This window comes from Echinops telfairi, unplaced genomic scaffold (assembly GCF_000313985.2).
Source record: "Echinops telfairi isolate 266 unplaced genomic scaffold, ASM31398v2 ScPeMD7_5592;HRSCAF=6446, whole genome shotgun sequence".
NCBI classification, from domain to species: domain Eukaryota; kingdom Metazoa; phylum Chordata; class Mammalia; order Afrosoricida; family Tenrecidae; genus Echinops; species Echinops telfairi.
Genome location: NW_022109491.1, coordinates 29,413,657 through 29,439,631, shown reverse-complemented (window position 1 = coordinate 29,439,631; position 25,975 = coordinate 29,413,657). Strand labels below are relative to the sequence as shown.

At 41.3% G+C, this 25,975-nt stretch overlaps 1 protein-coding gene across 2 annotated transcripts in view; it reads right to left on the bottom strand.

Moving 5' to 3' along the window:
- Positions 1-25,975, bottom strand: part of ATRN (attractin) — a 146,501-nt gene that overhangs the window by 30,930 nt on the left and 89,596 nt on the right. For both annotated transcript variants that reach the window (XM_004697865.2, XM_045295570.1), the window contains exons 19-25: positions 23,562-23,699; positions 20,579-20,672; positions 18,565-18,617; positions 15,683-15,777; positions 14,937-15,015; positions 13,184-13,341; positions 1,578-1,639 (exon numbers count right to left, since the gene is read on the bottom strand). In XM_004697865.2, coding sequence (XP_004697922.1) covers positions 1,578-1,639; positions 13,184-13,341; positions 14,937-15,015; positions 15,683-15,777; positions 18,565-18,617; positions 20,579-20,672; positions 23,562-23,699 — 679 coding nt within the window. The remainder of the gene's footprint in view (positions 1-1,577; positions 1,640-13,183; positions 13,342-14,936; positions 15,016-15,682; positions 15,778-18,564; positions 18,618-20,578; positions 20,673-23,561; positions 23,700-25,975) is intronic.

Below are 25,975 nucleotides of genomic sequence, written 5' to 3'. Positions count from 1 at the left end.
TCTCCCGGAGCTGCGGATTCAGTGCCATCCTTTGAAATAACTTCTTCTCGGGGGAGGGGCAGGCATCCACTTAGTATATGGGACTGGGGCCAGCCCCCCAGACCTCTCTACTGGTTCCCTACTCCGCGCCGCATGTTGTATTCACACCTTGGAGCACTGGGTTGAAGTCTGGCCCCTCTTTTCCTGTGGAGATATAAACAGTACCCTCCCCTTGGGTGGGTTAGCGCCCCCTGTAGTTGGGCTCTCTTCTTGCAGCATCTTGAACAAGCTTCTTGCCTTAGTAGGAACATGCCTTTGAGTTTGGTCCTCCATTGACATATTAGCAATTCCTCTGTATCTGGTATAGGTCCTTCTCACATTTAATGAACCTTCCAGTTTTTAGTGGAACCAATCCTTTAACAGCTTTGAGAATTTTATCTCTGTTTTTGAAGATCATCCTGATTGTTGAGTGCAACACGCCTAAATCACAAGCAATACAGCATTCATTTCCAAATTGATACATTTCCTTTGCAGTTTGGTGATGCTATCACCAGCACTCGCTTTTTGCACCGAGGAGACAAGACGCACTTCACAGTGATACATTCGAAAGAAAATGAAACACAGAGACAGCACTACACCACTCTAGAGATGGTGGTATGTGTTGTCTATGAGTCAAAGCACACACAATTACATGATAAGCTTTTTAGCAAGAAAGTACAGTATAGTACATACCTAAGCCAATAGTTTAGGCACTTATGACCATCACGACGTACCAATTTTAGGTGCTAAGTACTGTACTGTACTGCATGCCTGGTGGCGCTATCATTTTGTGTATAAAAGATGCACACATTTCATGTGGGAACCTGCTGTTCTCTGATCACCCTCTCTGAACTCTATTATCACCTCATGGGACCGTGAGTGTACACACAAACAAATGTTGCCTGAATGGATGCTCTGCACATTTGACTGTATAAACAACAACAATCCACTGGCATACAGTTGATCTCACCTCATAACAATTCTATGTAGGGTGATGTTAATTTCTACAGGAGCAGACAGATTCATCTTTCTCCTGAGGAGTGGCTGGTGGGTGTGAAATGCTGACCTCTTGGTTAACAGCCCACTGTCTTACCCACAGGACTCCTTCATAACTGTATAAACCCAAACCAAGCTTATCATCAAGTTGAACTGGACTACAGAAGCCCTATAGGGCAGAACAGAACTGTCCCTGTGGTTTCTGAGAGTGTATCTCTTTACGGGAGTCGAAAGCCTCACTGACCTCCTGCAGAGTGGTTGATAGTTTTGAACTACTGACTTTGCCTTTAACAGTCCAATGCAAAACCCACTATGCCACTTGGGCACCTGCATGACTGCTTGGGCAGCACGTAAAAAGCTGCCTGACAAAAAAAAAAAAAAAGAGAGCCAGAAATAAAATGTTTTCATTTTTTCAGATTAGATGCAATTGTCATTTATTACATTTGAGGAACACAAAGTTAAATCTGATGTTACGGAAACAGAGGATCACTGTTTTATGAGGAGACAATACAATCAAGTACCTGAATCAAAGGAACAGATACAGTTGGTACAGGTGAAATTACCTGAAGAAAGTCACGAAGAACTGTACCAGGTCCATAAAATTGCTGTGCTGGGAAAAGGCAATCTGCGGGGAAAAAAGACAGTGTGATTCCAGAGGCCAAGAAATAGTTCACTAATGCAGCCTTTGCATTCCAAGGATTCAGTTGGAAAACACACTGTACATCTTAAAGAAGTGAAAGAAGCTGTTACAAGGAAAAGGGCCCTCTATCTTTACTTTCAACTCAACTTTTTTGGGGAGGGGAGGGGGATAGGTCCTTAATGGCAAACCCAAGAGCTAACCCAGGCTAACTCTGAGGCTTCAGAACAACTTTCCACCAGACCCCTCTGCTCTCCAGTCTAATTAAAGTTCTTTCAGTCTGACCTTCAAGGCCTAACTCCTTACTTTAAGTTCCTACCGTCAGTCCATTTGCCTGCTACCTTTCTGCCTTCATCACAGACAAAATGCCCTCCCTGTTTGCTTTCAAATTCCAATTCTTGGGTCCACCTACAGGCAAGGAGTCTCATTCTGTACCTTTCTTTCCTTCACCATTTATATATTTGGTGTGCACTGAATCAAGGTACTGTCCTGTTTTGATCATACCTGAAGTTTGGTTACATGGAGTATCATTTGGTAGTCAATATTCTATGCATTGTAATTTAACTTTACTATACTGTTAATTGTCTTTATACAAAAATTATTATTTTTTAAAAACCCAGCCTCATGTATTTCATCAAATCATAATCACCATGGACTTTATAAAAGAGACAATGTTTTATGTAGTCAGGAAAAAACAAACAAATGCTGCCAATTAAATTATGACAATTATGACAAAACTTTTTAAAAGATGTATTATGATTTCAGAGAATAAAAGAATATGAAAAAAATGTGCACTTTGGAACTTGTTAAATATAATAACTATGTTATCATTGTAGGGAACCCTGGTGGCATTGTGGATTACAAGTTGGGCTGCTAACCACAAGATCAGTAGTTTGAAACCACCAGCTATTCCCTGGGAGAAAGATGAGGCTTTCTGCTCCCGTAAGCAGTCATATTTTCATAAATCCAAGGGGCAGTTCTACCCTGTCCTATATGGTTGCAAGGAGTTGGATTCAACTCAATGGGAGTTGAGCTTGGTTTTACCCTTATTGTCACCTAGAATTAGGGGAGCTTCAAAAATTTGCAGAAAAATTCCATTATCTTTCAATTTCCCTTTCTGAAGGCCCTGTGCATGTGTAGCATTAACCAGATCCCATGAAGAACTGGCTACTTTCAGGAAACACAACCCACCCTGGACAAATGATGGCAACCAAACGATGGCAATGTAAATGAATAATGTGAGGGCTGCACCAAGACAAACAGTAAGGGTGGGAAGAATCGCGGATGTAAATCTTGACCTTCCTGATCTTATTTCATTGATCCCGGCCAGTCCATCGCTATCAATGCAACAACTCCCATCTTAAGCAAATGAAGAAGTACGAGTAAGCCGGTACTCTCTTTACAGACCAATTCTCAAAGAACCAGAAGGGGAGGATTTTGTTGTTTGCCCTTTTGATGGTCTCATTTTCTTTTTGGCATTCCATAAATAAATGCCCAGCACTAATTGTGCCATAAAATATGGAGCATGGAGTGTGGTGAAGCTTTTGGGTCCTCTCTCTACAGCCATTACTTACAATCACCAAAAAAGTTACACGTATTTCACATAAACACACATTCTTTGCTTTTCCCTCATCACAATGGCTTTAAATAGTTCCAAAGGAGAAAGCTCCTGGAAGGAAGTACAGTTGTAGCCACAGTCCTCATATAAAAGGTTTCGAATAAGATCAGAAAGACCAAGTCACAGTGAGTTGAGCACTACCCACTGGTTTCGAGGTCGCTGGCTCATACCCATTGGATCCCTGGGAGAAAGATGAGGTGTCTGCTCCTACAAAGATTTATAGTCTCAGAAACCCTACAGGGCACTTCTCCTCTGTTCCAGAGAGTTACTATGATTTGAAATCAGCTCAGTGGCAGTGGGTAATAGGGTCAGAGAAGGACAATTGTGATTATAGCAAGGAAACTCTCTCGGGCAGCCTGCTGCCAATAAAGGGCTGTTATCCGTCAGAATTGACTTCACGGCAAACAAGCAACAGTTCTACTTTAAATAGGTCCAAACAGATCTGATTCTAATGAAAGTTTCAGACTTTGTTTTTATTTCAGGCCTACAATGTTTTAGCTGCCATTCTAAAAGAAAAAGTCATTCCTGCAGAGCAAAGTTTTCCCTAACTCATTTGATGATAAAATATGACCTGATCTGATAGGAGGCTATAAGTCTATTATCCCAGTATCAAACCATATCTTCTGCTGCAAAAAAAGCCTCATCTTTCTCCTGTTGAATGAAAGGTGGGTTTGAACCAGTGACCTGGTAATTAACAGCCCACTGGGTTATGTTTGGGCATGTCACATAAAATCAGATAGTTCTAAACTCAGAAGGCCAGCTATCTGAGGGATTCTGGACTGGAGATGGCAGATTTATCCTTTGCAAGCACTAGCACCATGCTTTGGTCAAACACGAGTTTTCAGTTTGCTGTACTGATGTTTTTGATGTTTCAGTTGCTTGATGACTGTTCTGCACCTGCAGTGTGGGCCCTCTCTGCTCTTTATGTCCAGTCCAAACACTTCTTCCTCATTTATCTGCCCCCAACAATCCACTGCGAATCAATGTTTGTACTCTGCATGCTCCCAGAACCCAATCCACTCCTTTTTCAGGGCATACAATCATCAGATAACCTTATCCTACTTTACACTATCCTGGAGAAAAGGATTCCTGCCACACAAGAGCAGATGGATCTTTAGTTCCGAGAAGTAGGCTGTGGTTCTTCATCTCTGGAGAGCCTGCAACAAACCCAAAGTCTAGGCCTTTCTCTTACACATGCAGGATTTGTCTGTCAGTTTGTCATAGTGCGGCGGCTTGCGTGTCACTGCGAAGCTGGAAGCTAATCAAGTATCAGCAAGGTCACCCAAAGCTGAGGTTCCAGACTAAGAACAGAGTACGAAGCAGCACTAGGCTGTCCACTTCTGAGGAAATAGCCACTAAAGACCTTCTGAATAGCAGTGGAACACTGCCAGATGTAGCGACAGAAGGTGAACAGTTTGGTCGGAAGACACTCAAAATATGACTGAGGAAGAGCTGCCTTCTCAAAGAAGAGTGAATTGGATAATGTGAAGCCTTCACTATGGAGTACAACTTAATATAATGAAAACAAAACCCCTCACAACCAATAGGTAACATTATCATAAAGAGATAAATGCTGAAAGTTGTCAAGGACTTCATCTTGCTTGGATCCACAATCAATGCTCATAGATACAGCAGTCAAGACATCAACAGATGCATTACATAGAGTAAGTCCACCGCACATAATTTCTTTACAGTGTAGAAAAGCAAAGATATTTTGAAGACTGCGGTGCACTTGACCCAAACTATGGTCTTTTTACTTGTCTACTATATATATGTGAAAATGTGACACTGAATAAGGAAGACCAAAGAAGAATGGATGCATTTGAATTATGGTGCTGGCGAAGAATACTGAAAGTACCATGGACTGCCAGAAGAACACACAGATCTGTCTTGGAAGCAGTAAAACCAGAATGCTCCATGGAAACAAGGGTGACCAGACTGCATCTGACGTACTTTGGACATATTGTCAGGAGAAACTGGTTCCTGGAAATGGGCATCATGCGTGATAAAGCAGAGGCACACTGAATGAGAGGAAAGCTTTTAACAAGGTGGACTGACAGTGGTTGCAACAACAGGCTCAGACATGAGAACAATGGAGAAGCTGGCACAGGACTGGGCAATGTCTTGTTCTGTTGTGCACAGGGCTGCTATGAGTCAGCAGTCGACTCAGTGGGAGCTAACCCAACAACACCAATAACAACCCAGGTGATTCTAATGAGGGTGCTAAGGCCACAGTGAAGGGAGTATGGAATTAAGGAATTATTTTAAAAATCTTTCCTCTTTCTTTCCCCTGAACAATTTCTTTAGCATTTCAGAAACGGCTTTGAACTTGGAAGACTTGATCCCATTAGAAATGAACAGGGATTCTTTCTCTGGAAAGGGATTTAGGAGAGAGGAGAGCTTCGAAACAATGAATGGTGTGGCTCAACCCCATGGAGTGTCTCCTTGAGACTGGGAAGGTTATGGAGAAGAGGCTTTGAAGTTTTTGAAAGTGCTGGGCAATGTGGGGTGACCTAATGGCTATGGCTATGGGGGCCAAGGTGAGAAAAGGGATGCGCTAAAGGGTCACCCAGGTGCCCTTCTCCATGGGGTTTCTATGTAAGATTTCATTTTTTTAAAAATCACTGGGGGCTCATACAGCTTTTATCACAACCTATACATACATCCATTGTGTCAAGCACATTTGTACATATGTTGCCACTATCATTTTCAAAACATTTTCTCCTTTAGCCCTTGATATCAGCTCATTTACCCCCCTCGCCCCCATGAACCCTTCCTTGATAACTTTTATATTTTTTTCTCATGTCTTATACCGACTGCTGTTTCCCTTCACCCACTTTTCTGTTATCTGTCCCCTGGGAGGGGGTTATAAGAAGATTATTGTGATTGGTGCCCCCTTTCTCCTCCCACCTTTCCCTTCCCCTCCTGGTATCGCTACTCTTATTTTTGGTCCAGGGGGGTTATCTGTCCTGGATTCCCTGTGTTTCCAGCTCTTATCTGTACCCGTGTATATGCTCTGGTCTAGCCGAATTTGTAAGGTAGAACTGAGGTCATGATAGTGCGGGATGGGGGAAGTAGGGGGAGGAAGTATTAAAGAACTAGAGGAACGTTATATGTTTCATCACTGCTATACTGCATCCTGACTGGCTTGTCTCTTTCTTGTAACCCTTCTGTAAAGGGGTGATGTCCAATTGTCTACAGATGGGTTTTGGGTGTCCACTCACGCGCCTCCTCATTCACATTGATATGATTTTTTTGTTCTGGGTTTTTGATGCCTGATACCTGATCCCACTGACACCTCAAGATCACACAGGCTGGTGTGCTTCTTGTGGGCTTTGTTTGTTGCTTCTGAGCTAGATGGCTGCCTGTTTATATTCAAGCCTTTAGGACCCCAGAAACTATCTATATCTTTTGATAGCCAGGCACCATCAGCTTTCTTCACCACATTTGCTTATGTACCCGCTTTGTCTTCAGTGTGTCCAGAAGCTGAGCATCAGGGAATGCCAGCTTATTAGAACAAAGTGTTCTTGCATTGAGGGAGTACTTGAGTAGAGGCCCAATTCCGTCTGCTACCTTAATACTAAACCCATACATATATGCACATAGATCTATTTCCCTATTGTTACATATATTTACATAGGTACATACCTATATGTAGACCTCTATAAATGTCCTTTACCTCCTAGGTCTTTCCTCTATTTCCTTTGACTTTCCTCTTGTCCCACTATCATCCACATAAGGTTTCTAACTGAACCCCTGACTCAGCCTGCTTCCCTCCAACCTACTCTTCCAACTGTTACTGCCAGAGAGATCTTTCCAAAAGACTGATCTTTGGTCACTTCTCAGTTTCAAACATTTAAACCCAGTGGTTTCGGGCTACAAGGCAAATTCCTTCAGTGGAAAGTCCCAGGCTCTTCATGCATGCCACCTCTGCTCCACTTCTCAGCTTTTTGCTCAAAAGTATCATCACCTCAGCTACGCTGAGCCCTTGGGTATTTTCTTTCCTTCTAAAATTTTATGTTGTTGTTAACATACCTACAAAACACACACCAGTCCTATAGTTTCTACATGTACAATCAGTGACATGGATTACATTGACTCATACAACCATTCTTCCCCTCTTCCGAGTCATCCTCCCTTGTTAACATAAAATGACTGCCTTTTAATGTTCCTACCTAATGGGTCAAGCTGCGGCTTTCAATTTGAGCCCACATGTTGTTCTTAAAGGAGCACAATACTCAGGGCAGACTTCAGGAGATATTTTTGGTTTAAAGATCATCTGAGGGCATTCGTTTCAGGGGTTCATTCAGCCTCCATGGCTCAGAAAATAGAGAGTCCTTGAGAATGTGAAATTGTGTCCCACATTTCTCCTTTGTTTCCCCTTTCTGGAATCTTTGATGCAAATATTCAGTAGCCAGGGATCATCCAGTTCTTCTGGGGAGAAACTGCTAGTGGGTGTGGGGCTTCTTTTTTGGGGGGGGGGGGAGGGAGATGATAATGTTCCAAAAATAGGGTGATGCTGTGAGTACACCACCACCACCACCACCACCACCAAGAAGTACAACAATAAAACCCACACTGAACTGTCCTTTACATGAGTGCATTTTAAGGCATGTGGGCTGTAGCTCGATAAAGCTATTAGAATAAATAGCGTATCTGGGGGAAAAGTATCCGAGGTAATGGAAGTTTCACCAATCCCTTGCTCAGGTACAGCAACTCAGCTAGCACCTATGAACATAACCCCACATCTAAATGAAGGTCCAGCTATCAAGGCATACTCTGTGACTCTGCCTGTGGACACTGGCTTCTTACATAAAACAGCACATGGAACACTCAGCCTAGAGAGGGCTTTAATATTAGTTCCACATTACAATAACAAGCTCTGTTGCAGAGCCAGTAATAGGCCAGGATTCCAGCTCCACCACCCACCTCCTCACCTCACACACAACCCCTGCCTGTCCATTTTCGATCTTGAATACCAACTCCCCCAAAGCAGGGGCTAGGCTGAAGCCTGCTGAGCCACTGCTTACAGGGGGTGGGGGGGCGATGACGACGAGGAGCACAGCTTACAGAAGAGCAGGCTGAGGGCGGGAGGACTCAAGCACAAGAGCAATTGACCAGAAAATAGGCACAACTGTCCTCAACACACCCACCACCCTCCTACACACAGGCCTTTTCAGTCTGAGTGGTGGTTTGTTTGTTTTTTATAAAACTGCATCTACCAAGATTTTTATAGTGAGTCTCTAATTCCCTTGGTCAGCAGTTGTAGGTTTTGATCTGTTCCTAATTATGGAAAAGAATTCTGGGACGGACTTAGAGGGAAGGAACTAAAGTTTAACATTACCAATGTTTAAAGCAGAAATGTTTACATGAATTTCCAGGTCCAGATTTCAGTTTCCTCTGTTACTTTCCTTTAGAATCAAAGGCAAAAAGGCTTTTGTCTGCACTGAAAGGCTGACCGAAATATAACAGAACGGTCGACACTGTACCATTTAGGTATTTTTCAACTCTCCCCCTTTAAGAAAGTCTCTATGGTTTGGCCCGGAATTGGTACCATTTGTATGTGTGTGTATGTGTACATGAGCTAACCTCCATCAAGAAAAGCTAAGCTCTGGGGAAGCAGCAATAAAGAAATGTGTAGCCCCCTTTGTTGAGACCCTCCCACCTCTGCCCGAGCCTGCCCCCACCCCCAGCGCCCATCCCCTCATAGAACCAGTGTCACCTGGCTGTCCTGTGAGGACCCAGGCACACACAGTGCCGCAGGGCCTGTCGCACTGCTGGGGAATACAGCAAAAAGGCACATTTTCAAAAGCACTTACCCGCCTGTTCAAGGAAAGCTTGGCAAACTAAACGGTGAGCACGCCATGGTTTATTTTCCAAAGTGCTCCTGAATGCAGCTTTCATAAGTGATCAAGTTAGTGATCCAACCCAGGTAATGTGCACCAAGAAGCCAGGTAGAAGACCAACCACTCTTTGATTCCTGCACTTACGGTAACTACTTTTCTAAAGAAAGTTTGGGGGCAGAGATCCCTCGCAAGGAAAGGCTCTCCAAGCATTTCAGTGACTTTCAGAGGGTGGAGCAACAGGGCACTGGGAGGGAAAAACTAGCGCTCTGCACTGGCACCAGCCCGGCTATCTGCAGCACAAAAGCCTGTTTATGTGCACACAGCCCTCTTTCCAACTGGGAAAGCGTCAGCAGCGCAAGTCAAGATTTTCATGAAGCTTCTCACAAGTATCAATCATTTTTGCGCTAGAAGCAGAAAGCCTAAAGTTCCACTGGATTCCAAAAATAATGAAGTCCACATCAGTATGAAAACACGCTCAACATAAACAAGTTAATAAATTATATTTACAAGAGCTCCAATGAATTACTTTGCAGAAAAAGAATCCAACAAGCTTAAATGAACGATAACTTGGCTATTAGGCGACTTCTCTGGAACTCAAAAAATAACCAAAATGGCTACAAATCCTACCCCAAATGTAGCCAAGTCAGGCAGAGTTCTAAGATGGACTTCAAATTCCCACCCCAGGCGCACACTCCCCAGGAGTATGGTGGGTCTCGCCTAGTCAAGTGAGCCATTTCAGAGGCAGGCCTCGAGATCAGAAGCAGAAGATGTCCGAGAGACTTGAAGTGGCAACAGATGTTTTCCAACTGGCCTTGAAGGAGCCATCCACACTGCAGTGGTGGGAGCTATAGGCAGGGACCAGCTGGCAGCCTGTAGCGCTGAGATGGCACCGATGCCAACCAAAAATGCAAGCGTAGATATCAGAACTACAATGGCAAGGCACTGACTTCTGCTAACAAACAGTGTTCTTGGAAGAGGACCCCGGGCCCCAGATGAGATCACAGCCTGGCTGACACCTTGCTTTCAGCTTGGTGAAGCCTGAGCAGAGGGCTCTTGCTGAGCTCTGGCCAGACTCCTGCCTTACAGACTTGGTTGCAGTCAGAGGGTTTGTTTTAAGCTGCTAAGTTCTGGTCATTTGTTTATGCAGCAATAGAAAACTAATACACAGCTTGTTTCCCCAAAGGGATTTTGAGAACAGTTGTGGGAGTCACCTGGGGCGCTTATCTCTGAATTGTAAGTCCCACAAAAAATATGAAAAAAAGCAACACACTGCATGAGTGTCAGGAGCCTCACTTTACAACACATAATACACACAATTAAAGGATGTCTTAAGTGCATGGGATGAGTTATCTCTTCAGACCCTCTTTGATGGCACACTGGTATGTACAGTACGTTGGTTGTGCCAGGAAAGACAGATGGGCTAGGCCAGGTTGAAGTCAATGAACACAGCGGCAAAGGCACAGGTGGCTCGAACACAGTCTGTGAGCCTAGCTCTGTGACTCTGAAGCAAGAACCCTGTGCGGCTGCGTTCTGAGTCCTGGATCTAACAAACTTATTCACGTGTGAAGCGCCTGCACACTCTGAAGAGGTGAACACAGATGTCTTAGCTCTCCAGTGCTGCTGAGAAGTTCCACAAGTGGGAGGCTTGAACAAACAAATGGGTTTTCTCACAGTTTAGGAGGCTAGAAGCTGGGATTCAGAGCACAGGTTCTTGGGAAGGTCTTTGTCTCTTCAGTGTCTGCTTCTTCCTGGGCCCTTGGAGATCTCTATGTGCCTTGGCATCTAGCTTACCTCATCTCTGTTTCTCTCAATTCTTGTTTAATCTTTTGTATCTCAAGACAACGCATTTCCAAATGGGACAATTACCACTTGCATAGAGGTTAGGGTTTACAACACATATTTTGGGTGGGACAATATTCAATTCTTAACAACAGGCAATATAATTTTTCAAGTGTTTACAGTATTAGGAGGAACCAGCAAGAAAAAGCATTAAATATGGCAGGGACAGTTTGGGGCCAAGGCACAGTGGAGAAGGGTGTGAGAAAGAAATCATGCTTGTTTAATTACTATTTCTTCCTTAAGTAATCTTTCCGCATTTTCTTAAAAATCTACCATGCATGATAAGGCATTTTTTGTTTATGACTCCTAAATGTGATATTTTTTAACATTAAGCAAATTACAGGTCTAAGAAGCTTGCTTGAATTCTCCCCACCAAGATTGCTTATAAGCCTTACCAGTAACTGAACAGACCAAAGGACAAGAACGCTGGAGAATATATTTCTTAACATGCTCATACAAAGTTGGACAAAGAACAAAAGGGGCCATGGGTCAAAACCTATGCCTACCATTCTAATGTGTGGTCTTTTTAAGTGGCCCGGAGCAAGATTCTCATGTACACAACAAAGCTGGACAGACCCTCATGTGACCATTCTTGCTAGAGACGCGAACACCATGGCAGGTCCTACTGGATGGACATCCTCAAGTGCTTATTATAAGATTTTTCCAAGGAAAGAAAAATCGATGGTAACCCAAAATAAAGACCACATTTCCCGGTTGTCCTTGCCACAAGATGTAGCTGTATGACTAAGCTCTGACCAAGAGAATATAAACAAACAGAAGTATCTTTGGGGTATCTAGGACAGACCCATTGCCCTGTTCCCTTCATTGAATCTTTCAAGCAAAGGATAGCTAGACCAGGGGGAGAAATTTCTACCCTATGAGTGGTGAAGAAGTAAGCAGTACGAAGCTGGTTTTGAAGGTTTGGGGAAACAAAGTACCCATTCATGCCTGGGATTGCCAATGCTTAGAATCTTGTGGGGGAGAAATACCCTCGCAAATAATTAAAGCCATGTTATTATAGGTTTCTACTGCTCACTCTCAAACCCATGACTAGCTGACACAGGTCCCTAGTGACAAATTATTGAGGTCAACGTAAGGAAAACAGTCAGATAAAAAGTACATGGAAAATCAAGAGACCAAATGCAGACAAGGTATGATAGGTTTTGGGCAGTAGAACTATAAAAACCCTTAAGTCTTTACTGAAGAAAACAATTGGAATGCTAGATAAAATATGCTGACCATTTAAAAAATATACCTGATCTACTATGAAAATAATAAACCCAGGACAAAAATCAAGAGAGAGGACAGGAGCTCTTTCAGATAAGCCTAAGGTTCATCTACTCCAACAGTGATTGGATGACGGCACATAACTTGGGGGAGAGAAAAAGAAAACCTATCACCCAGTGAGTCCACATTCAAGTGATGTCTAGGCAGAGACTCTGAAATAAAACTAGATGTAAAAGATACAAGGGCTCTCGGTTTAAAAAAAAAAAGGGGGGGGGAAATAAAAGTGCATGTGTTTGAGGGAGTGTCAGCTAACAATGGATTAGCAAAGACAGGATACTGTAGTAAATCTATAGATCAATTTGGGGAGATTTTGCTATGCTGATTCTCCTAATTAACGAACACAGTAGGGCTATTTATTTATGTCTTCTTTGATTTCTTTCATCAGTGTACATTTACTTTGTTTATGCTCTGCCAGATTTAAAGATTCACTTTCTTTTGATAGATTATAAAAGTTACGCTTTTCGTGTCGAAGTCTTTGCAGCGCACGGGTTGCTGGACACAGAAAAGCAGTGGGGTTTTCTGCGCTGATTCTGTGTCGTGTGACTGCGTGGAACCCACTTTCCACACTCAGGGTTACACCGGTTACATGTGAACTTGCTTCACTTCTACCCACCTTGTTGACTCCAGAACTGAAATGCTTTTGTGTGGTTCTACTTATTTTTAAATGGCAGACAAAGCAACAAAAACACCTGTAATAATTACCTTTGTTACAGCTACTTGCTTTTAAATGGGTTTATAGTGTGCTTCTAAGAGGCTTAAGTCAATCCCATAATAATCTTCTTCATGCTATTTGTGTGCTAAGTCAGAGTCCCCTTGCACAGAGACCACCAAGACAAACTACACTGTACATCTCTCACTTGCTACACATTTCAAATTAGAGAATTTCCTTTTCACTACAGAGCTTGCACCACTTTTGCAGGTATGAGGCCCCAAACCACTTACCTGAATTTTGATGGGCCAGGTGAAATTACTGACATAAACAAAGAAAGTAATATTTGGGTGGTTGCGAAAATCAAACTTCTCGTTTGAAAAGCTATCTTTGTACTCCTTAATGCTGGTTTTGGAAACAACAGGCATCTCTTCTCCAGCTTGGGTCCCAGCTGTTTGAAAGAAGAGAATGAAAAAGAAGAGATTTATTTGTGTGTGTGTCTCAAAATCTTGTGGATTACAGCCTCACTATGCCACCAGAGCTCCCTTCATGAAAATATAGAATCCTATTAAACAAACAATAAGTGAAATCTTCTGACAACACTTCAATTCCTTTGTAATTCCACTTTCTATCTGCGTGGCAGGGTTCTAGACCTCCCTCTGTACCAAGGAGACCAACCCACCTCTCACTTCCTAATCAGCAGTGGCCTCAAGCTTCATCACATGGAGAAGCGCATGAAGGACCACTTAGCCCTCCTTTAGTTATCAGCTAAATATTAAATCCTGCTAACTCAGTACAACCACAGTCCCAGCAGTCCTTCAGCATTCCATATTCTCCCGTAGTCGGGAAGTCTAGTGTCTATGAAGACTCATCAAATGGACTTTTCTCTCTCTCACATCTAAGTTGAAACCTTTGCCTTTCTCCAAATGCTTTGATAATTCAAACTTTTCTTTAAAAGTCTCTCTTCACTGCACATTTCAGACGATTTTTTCAAATTCGACACCATTTTTTAAAGACATTGGCGAGGTAAGGTGCTGACAGCGCAGAGGTAATATTTTTGTTTTGCGCCGCTCTAAATGATGTGTTTTAGTCAGAAGACATCACAGCAATAATATTTTACTGCAATAAAAATAATGATGAGGATGACCAGACAGTTATTCAGTGAGAATTTACTACGTGTTAAGGGTTACATCGGGCCCTTCACTCATCATCTCATTTAATCCTTGTAACACTCTTCATGTGAGTGCCGAGTGGGCTCTGACCCACAGTGATCTTAGGCCCACAGAAACACTGTACAGTCGTGCGACATCCTCACACTCTTTATGGCTAGGCGTTTTTTATTATTTTATTTCACAAGCGAAGAAAATGGCCCAGAAAAGGGAAATTAACTTGCCCCAACAGCATTGTACTTGTTAACAATAACAGGGTGAATTCAAACCCAGTCTGTCTGTCTGTCAAGCTATACTTGAATCACTACAGGAGTGCCACTCTTTGTTTCTTCAGTACATTTTCTGTCAAGCAGGTCGTCTTCAGTGAACCGTGGTAAGATGAACAAGATAGGAAAAGCCGTGCTCTTACAGCTTGATGTAATTCCCAAAGCACAGTTTTCTTCACTTAGTAAAACCTCATTTGATTTTAGTTGCTTCCACATCGTGAAACAAAAGTCACATGGCTTTCCCACTCGTGAGGCAGGGATGAGGATGGTGGTGGGAGCAGCGGAGCAGTAGCATTACTGGTGGTAGTCAGGTATGGGTCGTAGTCATGTACTGAGCCTGGTGGCACAGCAAATTTTGGCATGATAACTTGATTTCACCTGCACTACAAATCTAGGAGGCAATACTGCTGGCCTCACTTTTACAGATAAATAACCTTGAGGCCAAGAGAGGGAATAGACAGCTGCTTAAGGCTTCACAGCTCAAAGTAGAAAAGGTGGCGCTCAAGCCATCATCTCTCCCTATCTCCAGAGCCTGCTTCCTCAGCTGCTTTATCGTTTTTCTCAATCTAGGACTTCGACTTGGAGGGTCTTCTCACTAGGTGTGTTTTTACCTGAGAAGCTGGCAGCCCAGGTGATGTTGAGGTTGAAATTTTTGGAGGCATTGATGAACATATCCAAATCCCGGTTTTGCTGATAAGAGATACAAATAATTAGTAAAATTAATTTGAACAGTTTCTAGACTGAAAAGAAAATAATTAAGATTTACTATTAAAAACTTCCTTAATTATCAAATAATCAGTACTTTACAATATCTTAAGAGAAATTCATAAAACCTAGTAAAATTCTCAGCTTGCTTTAATACAAGAAACATATGTCAAATAAAATTTATTTACCCTCCCATAAAATTTTAAAATTTAGCAAATGGCTAAACCCATGAAAAGAGTTTTTAAGAAGACCTTCAGTACATCTGTGGCCAACAGCACCACCAGGGCTCCTTCAGTACAAATCCCAGCCTGGGAATTCCTACGGGCTTCTACACTGTCCTGCCTGGTTGCTATGAATTAGAATCAACCTGATAATGACGGGATTTCCCCCCTCCTTTTCTTCATGGGGTTTATGATGGGTTAATTGGAAAAATAAGTATATAGGGAGTCAATACTAGTCTGTGTTTCAGATTCTTGTAAAACTTAACACTGTGACTTTGAGGTAGATTCTAACATTTTCCCCCTGCATTTCTAAAGATGATCTATGTACTTCATTCTGGAGACGACTGACAAGGTAGTACACCTCTATCCACAATAACCAGGAAATAATCCATACAACTCGAAATAAAGTAGGAAAGCTTTTAAAATCTTACTTCATCGGGGGTAGCCACAAAATTGATAGCTGTATAATAACGGTCATCTTCCTGGGATAAGCTAAAGGTGAACTGATAGTCAATAAGAAGAGTATCTATGGAGGCAAAAAAGAAAGAAAAGATCATTTGAAAAAAAAACAAATCAGAGCAGCAGGTCTCTAGAGATACAGATTGACTTTCTCATAAATTGAGCAATTTACCCCCTGGTTCACCTCTACCCGAAGATGTGATGTTTGTCAAAGGAAATCCAATCTGTGAGCAGCATCATTTTATTTTATTTTTATTCTTTTTTTAATCAATTTATTGGGGCTCATACAATTCATCACAATACATAGATCAATTGTGTAAAGCACATCTATACATTTGTTGCCCTCATTATTCCCAAAATTCGCTTTCCTCTTGGGTTCCCAGAATCAGCTCATTTTCCTTTTTTCCCCCTCCCCTTCCCTTCCTCCTCCCCTCTCCCCCATGCACCCTTGATAATTTATAAATTATTATTGTATCTTATATTACACTGCCTGGCGTCTCCCTTCACCCACCCCTCTGCTGCCCGTCCCCCAGAGAGAAGGTTATATGTAGCTCCCTGTGATCAATTCCCCCTTTCTACACCCCCTTTCCCTCCTGGTATCGCCACTGTCACCCCTGGTCCTGAGAGGTTCATCTGTCCTAGATTCTCTGCGTTTCCAATTCCCATCTGTACCGCTGTGCATCATTTTATTTGAGTCAACTACCAAACACTTCTTGTATCATGATCCTTGTTGAAATTTCTTGAAATTTCAGGCTCCAACCTAATTCAACTTGCAAGTATTAACTAGTCTATTACATGCTAGGCGTTGCTCAACAATACAAAAGCATAAGCTCTGTTGTATAGAAAATGTTTGATTGTAGGTCCAGGACTATATACTTTGGTTATTTTGTTTCAGAAAGCAAGCAAGCACTCAAAGACTAATGTGATATAGCAAAAGGGCACAGAGCTTAAAAGAGTGCTGCTGACAAGGCTAGTTCACTTTCATCTTTACACATTCTTGGTAAGTCACAATAGAGTAAAAGGCATTGAACACATAAAAATCCAGTTTCCATTATGTTCCTAAAGAACAGACAGCCCTGTCTCATAAATCACTCGAAAACTTCAATATAAGAATGAAAAAGGTACAAAATCAATTTAACAACTTATTCTACAAATGGTTTTGAAAAAGTTATTAATTATTGAGAAAACTTTAATTGACAACTTATTTTACATTAAAGGCAGCCATATTCCAAGTGTATTAAATTTATTGTAAAAAAATCAGACAATAACAAAATTAGGAAAGATCAAAGGTATATATTGGATATCTAGATGAGAAAAGATACCTTCACCTTTACAGGACTAAGACCAGACAAAGGAAAAAACTGAATTTAAGTAATGATTTTCTAAGTATCTGTGCGTAAAAAAATCATGAGCAAAAGATTAATAATGTTTTGGGTGTACTGTACTAAAAAGATATTATATCGGGTAAAGGGAGACATCAGACAATGTAAGACATGAAAAAATAATAATAATTTATAAATTATCATGGGTTCATGAGGGCGGAAGGGTGAGGAGGGATGGGAAAAAAATGAGCTGATACCAAGGGCTCAGTAGAAAGAAAATGTTTTGAGAATGATGATGGCAACATATGTACAAATGTGCTTGACACAATGGATGTACGTATGGATTGTGAATAAAAGTTATATAATCCCCCAATAAAGTGATTAAAAAATATATATCACATTTTATTTAGTTTTAATAAAATGATGAGAACTTAATTTTTGGTATAAAATAAGAAGGGTATATTTATACACTATTTACAAGGTCACACATTAGGTTCAATATTTCTGGAAAGCAATTTGAACTTATCATTAAATTTCTAACAATACCTAAAGGAAATAATAATAAGTGCAAATATTTAAGCACATTATGTTCATTTTAATTACTTTTAATAGTGGGAAAACACAAATAACCAAACTGTCAAAATTGAGGAACAGGTAAATAGATCACAATGTATTTTTATAAGAAAACGTAGACTGTCATTAAACAGTATATTTGCAAAAAAGTTAAAATTTAAACTTTACTTAAATACTTAAAACAAAATACTAAAAGAAAATTATTCATCAGAATAGTTACCACTTATTAAGTACTTAAAATGTACAATCATTCTGCTCATCACTTTACCTGGATTAATTTATTTAAACCTAAGAGCCCCCAATAAAATGATTAATTTTTAAAAAATTTAAACTTAACAGCACCCCTCTGAAATGGTTACATTCACCGTGTACATTTTATACACCTGAGGTTCCGGCTTAGAGTCCAAGCTCTTATGAAATAAAGAAATGTCTTAGTGTTTGTTTCCTGTGATTACTGACATTTCTTGTGTTCTTGCATTCATTTTTACAAACTTCTGCTCCTCCATTACCCTCTCTTGGATAAAGGCCCAAATACCAGATCCTCAGTCTGCCCAAAGTTACTAAATTTATAGAATGAGTTGGGAAGTATTCTTTTCTCTATTTGCTGTATTACTTTGTAGAAGTTTGGGGCTATAATTCTTTAAATTTTTGGTAGAATTCACTGGTGAAACCATGTGCATGTGGGCTTTCCTTTGTGGGAAGATTTTAAATAGCTAATTTACTCTTCTTTTCTACTTTTTTCTTGAGTCGGTTTTGACAATCTATGTCTTGCTAAGAATTTGACCAAACCAAGTTGCCTAATTTGTTACAATGAATTTTTTCATAATATTGCCTTATGAGCTCTGAAAAGTCAGTAATGATGTCCTGCAACACATACATTCTTAAATCAGGGCACAGAAAACAGTAAGTTCATTGAACTATTTTGCTTCTAGAAAAAGAAGAATTGTAAAACCACTTACAATAACATGTTCCTTTGAGAGGGTTGCCCTGGTATCGATTTTCTACTTCACATCTAGAGGTTAAAAAGAGCAAAGATTATATCTTGTTGCTATTTCTTAAAGAAGCTACATACATTTAAAAATCAAGTAGGAACTTCTTTATAAGTTGGTGTTAAGGCAGTATAATTACATTCTTCACTGTGAATCAGAGTGTTTGCATTCATTCTCAACTTGAATCGTTCAGCAGGTCAAAGAATCCAAAATACAAAAATAATTGATAAGCATTTGCAAAAGCACAGGAGATTTACCCAGTTCCATCAATCTAGACCCCATTTCACATTCTCACTTTTGTTTGAACTAAGGAATCTTCTGGAAGCACAGTTAGAATATTTTTCAAATGTTCATTTCTTCCTTTTTCTCTATGCCACCCTGGATAAATTGATCCTATTCTTTAAGTACAAGAAGGCTAAATACCAAGAATCCCTTTAAAAGTTAAAAACAAAAACAAGCAAACAAACATCTAAACAGTTTTTACCAGTCTGAAGGGAAAAAAAAAAAAAGCCTTAGTCAAAAGGATCACTAACTTTTCTATAAATAGTAAACATCAACAAAACCAATTCTTCCAACTCTTAAAGCCATTTAAGCACAGACACCTTATAGGAATCAGGGCTCCTTTTCAATGAAATACACAAGAAAGGGCTTTGGAAAGTTTGGATTTCTATCATTCACAAGTTGGGTTGAACATTTTTCTCAGTCAAGAAAATGTCCACAATAATTACTAGTATATGCTTAAGTAAAAACAAAAAAGTGGAAAAGAAAGTCTTTCACATTAGACCTATGCCTTATTTCTTTACCCTAACTAAGGTTTAAGAGTAAGTAACTGTGTGCTCTTACATTTTTTTTCTTTGCAGAAACTTGGTTCAAAAGTTACACTTATCTTTTAAAAGTTACACTATTAAATCTAGTCTTTGATTAGATTTTTATGATACTGGATTTAGGGCAACATGAAGCCAGTAAATACACATGTTGGTATAATAGATAAAATGTACATGGAGCAAGTTCCTCCTGAATACCACTATCAATTAGCACATTCACTAGAAATACTACTGTTCTTTAAGAAAAACAAAGCTGGCCAATGATGTAGCTGGTTGCATCAGCTCAGTGTAACAGTAATAAACCTGTCCTTTCTCTCTTTAAGTCTCTTCTTGAGTGAATGAATAGATTGAGCCCATGTGTTTTGTGAGGTTTACCTAAAAGGCAAATAGGTATGTATTAACTGAGGATCAACCGCTCACACTTCATCTTACCAGGATACTAAAAGCAATCATTGCTAGCGCCACTGTTGATAGATGGAGAAAATGTGGCTTCAAAGGGTTGAGTCATTTGCTAAGAGCCCCTGTGAAATGGAGGCAAAGCAAGGGCTAAAACCCAAGCCGCGCTGATACTCAGCCTACATCCTTTCCCAACTCCGCTGGCCTAACAGATTGCTGAGGTCCTGCTCACTGGTGAGGACTCTGGACCTTCCAATGGAAAAGTCTAACAAGCTTAACTGTAGGTAGTCCAAACCAAAGGAGGGAAGGATGCATAAAAAGGCCAGAAGATCATCTCTATGACCAGAGAGAAAATCAAAGTGCCGAATAAAAAACCGTCACCTCACACCAGCTCCTTCATTGGTAGCCTACAGGAAAAGGTGTAGTTTGCATTGTTGTGACAAAAATCAGAAACTGGGAAATGCCAGTGTCACTAAAACATAAAATGTGGCTTAAAGATCCATGGAGGAATTACTGGTAATCTGATGACCTCCCCAATTTTGGAGGTGACCAAATTAGTCAGGTTGAAGGATAAAGAGCCACATTTCAAACGCAAAGACCAGTGACTCTAGGAGACAAGGCACAGGGTAGAGGACGGTGCTCAGAGTTTAGGCAGGTTCACTGCCCTTTGGCCTTCCTCAGTGATGCAGACAGAGTTAGCCTCAACTCTGTCACTAGACTCAGACCTGGCCCATGGCAGGGGTCTGGGCGCATATGGTACTCACAGCTGGCATTCGTCCCCTTTGACGCCCTTTGTGGTGCAGAAGCACTTGCCCGTGTTGGTATTGCATAGCGACGCATGTCCATTGCACTTGCATGCTGGGGAGGAGAAGGAATTGAGGTTACATTTGGCTTAAAGGGTTAATATTGCCAGAGGCTTCTCATAAAAACACATATGCATACTTTATCCAAATTGAATGTGACAAGACAGACATTAAAATTTTCTTAGTGGGGGTACAGATAGGAACTGGAAACACAGGGAATCCAGTGTGGGTGATCCCTTCAGGACCAGTGGTGTGAGTGGCGATAACTGGGAGGGTAGAGGGAGAGTGGGTTGGAAAGGGGGAACCGATTACAAGGAGCTATATGTAACCTCCTCCCTGGGGGACGGACAACAGAAAAGTGGGTGAAGGGAGACCTCGGACAGTGCAAGATATGATAAAATAATAATTTATAAATTATCAAGGGCTCATGAGGGAGGGGGGAAGGGGGAGGGAGGGAAAAAAAAAAGAGGACCTAATGCCGGGGGCTTAAGTGGAGAGGAAATGTTTTGAGAATGATGAGTGCAATGAATGTACAAATGTGCTTTACACAATTGATGTATGTATGGATTGTGATAAGAGTTGTATGAGCCCCTAATAAAACGATTGAAAATAAAAAATTTTAGTGGGTAAAATTTATGTTTTCTAGCTAATGATTTGTCTTAACATAAAGGAACCCAAGTTTTAAAAAAGTAAAAAAAAAAAAAAAAAAGAGAAGCTGGTTCCCACTGCCAGCTGGTGCAATCACCAGCTGTTTTGACCTTTTTGGCAGTCCTGATTTCCACTATCAAGATATTGAATTTCATTCATCCAATCCATATTTAAGAAGTACCTACTGTATGCTACGCACGAGGGGTGAGGATATTGACAGGCCTGGCCCCTACGAGAGTCTCTGGATAATGGTTACTCTCTGAGGGGAGGGCTGGTTGACTGGCCTCTATTTCAATTAAGGTGCCTTCTCCTCTACAATGGCCACCATCCAAATCACACCAGGGTTCAAAACTGGGGTGGAATTCCAAAGGCAAGGTTGGTGCCGAAGTTGGGGTATTTTGCTCCTTCTTCACCTTCATGGAAAACAATTCTTCCCACGTTGTTAGCTTTTTTCAACCCAACAGTCAGTGTGAGCAGTGACAAATGTTATATACGCTAGCTGAAATACATGAACCTTCTAGACAATGTCCTTTTAAATTATACCTTGTTTTTCAGAGAACATAAGTAAAGTATTAGGCTTTAAGGGGATAAGCTGAATTTCATGTCTGAAGAAGAAAGAAAAAGCACCAAAGCAGACTTATGAAACACGTTTAGGAGAATACAGTGGTTAAGACGATGGCTGCTAGATTCTGAAACACATGTTGCTCTGTTGACTAAGGAGACTCGGAGTGCAGCGAATTGGTGAAAAACAAGGTTCTAAACTTAGTTGGCTGGGTTGGAATGTAGCCTTCTCTAAGTAGCTGCTCTGGAATTTTGTTCATGCTACTTAACTTTTCTCAGTCTCAGTTTCCTTGTCTATAGTGAGGATAATAAGAGTACCTATTTCATTGGGTCCTGGTGAGGATAACAAAATAATACAAGGGGGCTTCAAAATGTCTATAGAAAAATGGAATGAAAAGATAATGGAATCTTCCCATAATCTTTCTTAAATATATGATGCCTTGAACATAGTAGATGTTCAATAATTTGTGACTATTACCAATACTAAGATGTCTACAATTCCAGGAGGAAAATATGATAGACTTAGTATTAACTCATAATATTTAAAATGGGCTTTTCTATTGTGAATGGAGGAGTCCTTGTGACAAAGTGGATTAGGTTTTGAGCTGCTAACTGCAAAGTCAGCAGTTCAAATCAACAGTTGGTCTGAAGGACAAAGATGAATTTGTCTGCTCCTGCAAGGGTTTACAATCTTGGAAACCAAAGAAGAGGCTCTTCTCTCCACTATAAAGTCGCTATGAGTTGGCAATGAGTTTGGTTTTGGTATTTTGGATTGGGACTTTGAAATAAAATGAATAAAGCTGTAAGTTTGGAACAATTGTACCAAGTTCCCACAGATGCCTTGGGGAAAGGATGTAATTTTTCTGGGTGGCAGCTGTATATCTTAGGGTGATGGCTGCTGGAGGTACAACCGGACCCATGAATTAAGGTCAGCATGCACCAGGCAAGGTTCCCCACCTAGCCACATCTTGCTGTGAGACCTTGCACGAGGGTACTGGTCTTGGGGGTATTACAAGCACCTATGTCCCACGTGGTAGTCAGCATGATGCCTTGCACCTATTTCTCACTCAGTCATGCTCAGTGTTCTCATTTCCAAAAGATGAAGGGTACTTTCCAAGGAACGGAAATGCTGAATTTTACTTCAGAATGGTGGGACATATTATTACTAGACACGTAATAATAACTGCTCGCACCTATTGAGTGCTGACTATGTCATGCACTGCTCTCTACTATGCCTATTTCACAGAAGGAAGAATGGAACCACAGTGAGGCTATAGAACCTACAGCTAGATTGCTTTCTCTGTCCTGTCCCCATAGTGGGGGTTAAATTCTGAAGGACCATATCAAGGAGTTTAAAGAGGGAATTTGGGAGCTGAGCAGAGATTTTCTCTTATTTATCTTTCCTGCTTAGAACTTATGAGGTCGCTCTACTGGAGGACTAGTGTATTTTTCAATTAGAAATGAGAACAAATCAATTCTGTCCATGGGTACCACTTATCAGTTCTAAAAATGTAATATGTTCTAACAATAAAATGACTGATTTCTCAAAGACTTCCATTTGACATGTATGGGGAAACATGGGACTACTGAAAATCTTCAAAACAGACTAGAAGTATCACCTAAGAATTACAGCAACCAAATCAAAATGACATTTTTCCTCTGAGGTGTTCAAGCCAGTGAGAAATACTCAGTTTGCCCGGATTTGCAGTCGGGAGACCTGGCTGACAGGACTTACGCTGACATTTTCCTCCGTTGGTGGGGTCACCATAGAAGCCTGAGATGCAGGTCTCGCAGTGCTTGCCCGTGGTCAGGTTTTCACACTTCTCACAGACACTCTGATCAATGCACTTGCTGTGGCCGTTGCACTGGCAAGCTGAAAGAAAAAGAACGTCAAAGCGTCTGTCCCAGGGCAGAACCAGGAGGAGCAAGCACAGTGGGATCTATTGGTAACTACTTGTCTCTAAATGCAAAGCCATCAAAACTGGCCCACTCAAAACTAGTTTTAGAAATAAGATCAATATATCCAAAGAACAGAGGTCAATACTGGGGACCACATGGCAAGGAATGAATCAGTCTGAACCCCCCACAGCAGGGCGAACCAAGAAGGGAACATGACAAATCAGTAACAGGAGCAAAGAAAAGCTACAAAGCCCCCGAGGAACCCCGAAAATACACTTATGGCTATGAGGGGCAGTTCCTGGAACCTCCCAGGACCACTAGGGAGATAGTCATAAAGGTCACTGGAAATATCTGGAATTATCTGTGCTTTTTCATTTTTTTGCAGTTATTATTATTTTCTTTATATATATATTTTATTTCTTTTTTCTCTCAAATTTTTTTTTTGCATTGTCTACGTTATTGTTGGTTTGCCTACCTATATAAGATAGGCATGGGAAGCAAGCCTGAGATAGTTTATTGTGCCAGCCTGGCTGATAAACGCAGGTGGGATTGACTGAAGGGCAGAGAGATAAATGGCTTGGTGAGCCTTGCCTTTTTTGTCTCTCGCTCTGTGATCATCGGACCAGTGTGCGGCTGCCTTGCTTGTTCTGTGCTTCAATTTAAAGGTTACACTACCTGTGGGACACCTAGCCTGTGGACTGTGTCGCTGTAAGTTGAGGTCCCTTTAAGACTTCTCTGGAGCTGGGGACTGGCGGTTGGTGACCTGCCTTGGGATTGGCTGCTGTGCTGACATAGCCTAGCTCTCTCTACAAATAGAGGAAGATCTGGCATCAGAGACTTGAAGGACTGCTAGTCTCTCAACTTTCTCTCACTGGACGTGAGTTGCACTAAGCCATTTGTAGTGCTTTCTAATTTAACCGTTTATTTCTTGTATTATATATTTATCTGTATATGATTTAGCAGTTCATTTCTCGTTATATATCTAATTATCTTTATAAATAAATATATTAAATTATCAGGAATTTGGTTTTATCTCTCTAGAGAACCCTGTTTGCCTACCTATATAAGATAGGCATGGGAAGCAAGCCCAAGGAGAAAGCAACAGGACTGAAGGTTCTGGAGAGACTTGGGGGAGGAGGAGGCAATGAGCAAACAATGCCATAGACATGGGAACAACCAGGGAATTAAAATCAACAACGAGGAGAACGTAGATTCTGGGGGTGTTGAAGCAACAGCATTCTAGCTGAGAGGAATTATTAAGAGGCGGAAGAAGGGTGAGTGTGATGGTGGGAAAGAAGGAAAGTAAAAGAAAACAGAGGAAAGAGCTCGGAAGCAAAGCTATGGATAGAGGCACAAACATAGGTGTGCACTCATATAAATATATTAATTCATAAAAATCGAGGTATTGGCATAGGTACATATATTTATATGGCAATACATTGAGGAAGTGGGTGGACTTAGGGCCTCTGCTGAAGCTCTGCCTTAATATAAGAACACTTTGTTCCAACAACCTGGCATTCCCAGCACGATCACTGAAGATAAATGGGTGCATAGCAAATGTGGTGAAGAAAACTGATGGTGCCTGGCTATCACACGATATAGGGGGATATAGCGTTTGTGTCTTAAAGGCTTGAAGTTAAACAAGCGGCCACATAGGAGAGAAGCAACAAGCCCACATGGAAGAAGCATACAAGTCTATGCGATCATGAGGTGTCGATGGGATCAGGTAACAGGCACCAGAAGACCCCAAACAAACATATTGTTGAGAATGAGGGGGGTCAGAGCAGAGACCCAAAACTGATCTGTAGACAATGCAACAGGGTGAAGTATAGAACCAAAGAAACACACAATATTCCTCTGTTTCCTTGAGGATTCCTCACCCTCCACTATCTTGACCCCAACCCTGCCTTTCACTGCTGGCTAGGCTGCCTTTCACTGCTGGCTAGCTGGCTGGCTAGGCCTTTCACTGCTGGCTAGGAGCATGTACACAGGTGCAGGTAAGAGTTCACAACACATGGAATCCAGGTCAGATAAATCCCTCGGGGACAGAAATGGGAGCTACGAGGAAGGGAAAGGTGGGGTGGGGAGGGGAGCGGGGAAGAAACCGCGGGGAATGGGAGACAGTGGTTGGTATAAGATATGAAAACAGCGTCGAACGGATCACTGAAGACAAATGGGTGCATAAGCAAATGTGGTGAAGAAAGCTGATGGTGCCCGGCTATCAAAAAGTATAGCATCTGGGGTCTTAAA